General features: G+C 47.4%; 1 protein-coding gene across 1 annotated transcript in view; it reads right to left on the minus strand.

Moving 5' to 3' along the window:
- Positions 1–5000, minus strand: part of ush2a (Usher syndrome 2A (autosomal recessive, mild)) — a 303780-nt gene that overhangs the window by 42043 nt on the left and 256737 nt on the right. The window contains exon 61 of the mRNA XM_062522184.1: positions 1875–2229. Within this exon, the coding sequence (XP_062378168.1) occupies positions 1875–2229 (355 nt within the window). The remainder of the gene's footprint in view (positions 1–1874; positions 2230–5000) is intronic.

Here is a 5000-nt window from a genome sequence, read left to right on the forward strand (position 1 = left end):
TACTCACCTGTGCTGGATCGGACTGGGATCGATCAGGGACCAACCTGACATCACACACACACACACACACACACACACACACACACACACACACACACACACACACACACACACACACACACACACACACACACACACACACACACACACACACACACACACACACACAGCATGGCACTCTTAAATGTGCTCTCTTTCTCTCTCTCTCACTTTATCCACAATCATCTTGAGTTTGCAGTTCCTCCCAGTGAAATGTCTAAAACTCTAGATTCTCCGATTCTAAAACGGATTGTTCCGGTCCTTGATTATGATTGGTTGAATTGTGTTCCATGCCAGCAGGGGCTCTCCCCTGCTCTCCTCTCTCATCTACTCTCCTCTCCTCTCATAGTCTCTCCTCTGGCATATTCTCCCTTCTCTTCTCCTCTCCTCTCCTCTCCACTCCTGCCATCTAACCTCCTCTCCTTTTTCTCCTTTCTCCTCTCCTCTCTATCTCTCTTTCCCTTTTCCTCTCCTCTCTATTCCTCTCTCATTTCCTCTCTTCTCCCTTTCCTCTCCTCTCTATCCCACTCTCCTCTCCTCTCTATTCCTCTCTTCTCACTTTCCTCTCCTCTCTATCCCTCTCTTCTCCCATCTTTCTTCTCTATCCCTCTCTTCTTCTCCTTTCTCCTTTCGTTTTTTGCCGCCTGTCTGCTTACTGAGTTGCCAGCTTAGATTTGGGGCAATTTGATGGCCACTTGTTACAGAGCTCTTCATTTCATGTTTGAATAATGTTTATGTGTGTGTCTCTCTCTGTGTGTGTGTGTGTGTGTATGTGGTCTGTGTATGTGCTGAATATGCTTGTGTGTATGCAAATATGCAAGCATGTGTTTATCTACTCATGAATGTGTTTATTTGAGTTGGCGTGAGTGTGTGTGTATGTGTGAGTGAGTGTGTGTGCATGTGTGTGTGTGTGCGTCCTTTCCCCAGGGATATGGTCCTGCAGGCCCATGCCTCAGGCGTCTGTTTGGCTGCCTGCAGGCTTCTCCTAAGCTAACAGATGGCACTCTCTCCATAGGGCCTCAACAACACACACACACACACACACACACACACACACACACACACACACACACACACTCTTACTCATCCACACACGCCACCAAACTCTTACCCTCTGTACATGCACACACAAACCCCATGGGCCCCTTACTCTTGACACACACACACACACACACACACATACACACATCACCAGGTCCTCACACTCTGCCATTCCTAAACATTGCTCTAAACCACAAATCTACACAGACACAATAATCAACAAAATTTGAGAGGCTGTTGAAAGAGGTGGAATCATCCTCTTACAACTAGAACTGAATTGCAAGGATGGAAACTGTACAATAACCTGAACTGAACAAGACAAAAATGGCTGATCTTTAAAAGTAATTACCCAAAATACACAGTATTAGAATACATAAAAGATGCGCTTTATATGAATAGTGTATCACTACAAACCAGACACTAATCGACACTGCAGGGTTGCCTTGAGTGCAGAATGCATGCTAAACTGCTTTTAACCATTTTTGATTTTATTTTATTTAAAAAAAAAAAAAACTGCTTTAAACCGTGCTTTACCAACGCATAGAAAAACCTCCTCCGAAACCAAAAACACAAACATCCACAGGCCTATCTGTCTGCCTGCCTGCCTGTCTACCGGCCTGCCTGTCTGTCTGTCTACTTGTCTGTCTGTCTGTCTGTCTGCCTGCCTGCCTGTCTACTTGTCTGTCTGCCTGCCTGTCTGTCTGTCTACTTGTCTGTCTGCCTGCCTGCCTGCCTGTCTGTCTGCATGTGTGCCAATAGGCCAATAGGCCCCCCCTCCCTCGGTGGCATCTTACCGGCACGGTGAGCGCCAGCACGGCGGTGGTGTTGAGCGTGGGGTCGGCGGGCCTCCTCTGGTAGATGACGCGGTACTGCTGGATGAGCCCGTTGGGGGCGCTGGGCCGGGTCCAGTTCAGCATCAGCGAGTAGGCGCTGGTGGGCAGTACCCACGGGGCGGGCATGCCGAGCGGCTGGGCCTCCTGGGTCAGCGCCGAGGCCCAGGCGCTGGACACGGAACCCTGCGCGTTGAGCGCCCGGACGCGGTACTCGAACTCGCTGTAGGGGCGCAGGCTGGACGACGCGTCGATGAACTCCAGCGGACCCTCGGACCACAGGAAGACCAGCAGCTCCTCGCGCGTACCCAGGGGACGCCTGCGGGAGACAAGACAGGAAGTTCACGCCGAGCGCATCGTTTGGGAGGGATGGAAAGAGAGAAAAAAGGTGGAAGGTAGAGTGGGCGAAGGAGAGAAAAAGAGAATAGAGGAATAAAAGGAGCTGAGAGGAGGAGAGGGAGAGAAAAAATTCAATGTGCTTTACACCAACAAAATAAAAGAATAATAAATAACAGTAACTATTAGAGAACTGTGTAAAAGTAGTTAAAGTATTTAGATAGTAGTTAAAGTAGTAGCAGTAGTACTGTACACCCAATGCTGGTTTGAAATCTGGACTGAGAACTCAACATAAAGCTTGATGGCATGCTTGCATACCAGCCAGTTAAAGGCAAATGTAATTGGTTTGTGTTTGACAGGCTTTTGCATGGCTTTCATGCAGTTAGCTGGCTAGCTAACTGTGAAATTGTCATTGTCGTTGTCTACTCTCTTCCCTACTAATTTGAAATAAACAGTAGCTATGATCCATCTTTGACACAAGAGGAGTGAAAAGGGCAGTAACACTAACTTCAACAACACAAACAAATAAACAAACAAAAACAACAATATCAAAATAAACAACAACGCTGAGGACTTGAGCGCCTGTCAGTCTAACAGTTCTCTGGTGTATCCCTATACCAAAAGGCCCAGAGACAGCAGCAGCTTTGTGATACTGACCTGACCTCTGTGTGTGTGTGTGTGTGTGTGTGTGTGTGTGTGTGTGTGTGTGTGTGTGTGTGTGTGTGTGTGTGTGTGTGTGTGTGTGTGTGTGTGTGTGTGTGTGTGTGTGTGTGTGTATGTGTGTGTGTGTATGTGTGTGTGTGTGTCTGTGTGTGTGTGTGTCTGTGTGCGTGTCTGTGTGTGTGTCTGTGTGTGTGTCTGTGTGTGTGTGTGCCTGTGTGTGTGTGTGTGTGTGTGTGTGTGCGTGTGTGCGTGTGTGTGTGTGCTATGTAGAGGTAACCTTTAAGTCCTGGCTGTGGATAACAAGCGCAGATGATAGAGGCACTAATTGAAAAGATATCAGCAGGGTAATCCTTCAGCACAGAGACACGGGGACCAGCGACCGTGTGTGTGTGTGTGTGTGTGTGTGTGTGTGCGTGTGTGTGTGTGAAATGTCAATGGTAATCCTTCAGCAGCGGAACATAGGGACAGGCAGGTGAAGGAATGAGAGATATGTGTTTCTGGGCATGTGTGCACGTGTGTGTGTGTGTGTGTGTGTGTGTGTGTGTGTGTTTTTTGCAAGTGTTCTGCAAGTGTTGTGGGATGGAAAATCGTATGCAACATATTACCGGTAGTAATGTGACAAGGTATGTGCGTGTAGATGGATGTATGGATGGAGGTATGCATATATGTGTAAGACTGTATGGATGTTTGGGATTTTAGTTGGGTGCGGGTGTGTAAGATGTCAGAGAGGTGTGTGTCTGTGTGTGTGTGTGTGTGTGTGTGTGTGTGTGTGTGTGTGTGTATGTGTGTATGTGTGTATGTGTGTGTGTGTGTGTGTGTGTGTGTGTGTGTGTGTGTGTGTGTGTGTGTGTGTGTGTGTGTGTGTGTGTGTTTCTGTGATGGACTGTGCTGCTTTCAGCACCAGCTGTTGTGCTGCCTCCCTGCACCTGCTCTGTGACCTGTCAGCCCAGCAGCACACAGCAGTCAAGCCCAATAATCATACAGACACACACACACACACAAACACACACATGCATACACACACATGCACAACATACAAACACACAAACACACACACATATGCGCACACACACACACACACAGCTGGATGTCCATGCACCATCTCATACACTCTTTTCCATCCCCCAGCGTACTGACTCCTCTGCTACTAAGTCCTATGGAATCAGCACCCAGCTCAGTCCAACACATGACCAAAGCATAATGCACAGACACACTACTAAACAGGTGCCGCTCACGTACGAGTGGCAACCTACAGGAGATCTATCTGCGCTTTCTATCTCCTCTCCCCTTCTCATGTCTAAGAGACACTGAAGCACTCTGCAAACACATACTGTAGGAGCCAACATGCATTGACATTTCTTAACTGGGAAAGCATTGGACAAACAATTGGATTTGACTGAATCGCAATCTACACAGTGTTCAACACTGGTGTGCAGGTTTTGTATTGAAAACAATGAAATCTGATGTAATCGAATGTCGAAAAAACGGAGTGAGCTGCAGTCATGTTGATGCCATTGTGCAGAACGCTAAAGGTGTGGGTTTTTGAACATTCTAAGATAAGATTCCATTCCGCAACAATTCACGGTTCTAGAATTCTGTGTTGAATTCAATGAACCCAGATATTCTTTAGAACGTTCATTTTCCAAACATTCCCGTCACCATGAACACCTTTAAAGGTTAGCGGCAGAGCCATATAAAGAGAGAGTTGCGACAACTCGGGTACAGAAAATTCGGTTTGTGACGTGGTTCGTGTAACTTAAAGTAGTTTAAATAGTTCCCGGAAGCGATTTTGACTGTTCGTTAGAATCATAAAATAACCGTCTTTTACTGTCTGTTAACGAGTGTTCGATCCTAACTTCCGGGAACTATTGTTGAGAAAATATGGAACATTAGCGTCAATGGAGTTGTCGCAACTCTCTCTTTATATGGCTCTGGTTAGCGGCCCACAGCGTCCACTGTACTGTCCTCTGTGTCTTTGGAGCTGTGGGGGCCGTCACAAGCGTTCTCACGGAATGTCCAGACCCCACGCAGAGCAGAGCGCTGCGGAGCTGAGCCCCTGACCTCAGCTGGACTCATCTAGCTTAGAGGTGG

This window comes from Sardina pilchardus, chromosome 20 (assembly GCF_963854185.1).
Source record: "Sardina pilchardus chromosome 20, fSarPil1.1, whole genome shotgun sequence".
Lineage (NCBI taxonomy): Eukaryota > Metazoa > Chordata > Actinopteri > Clupeiformes > Clupeidae > Sardina > Sardina pilchardus.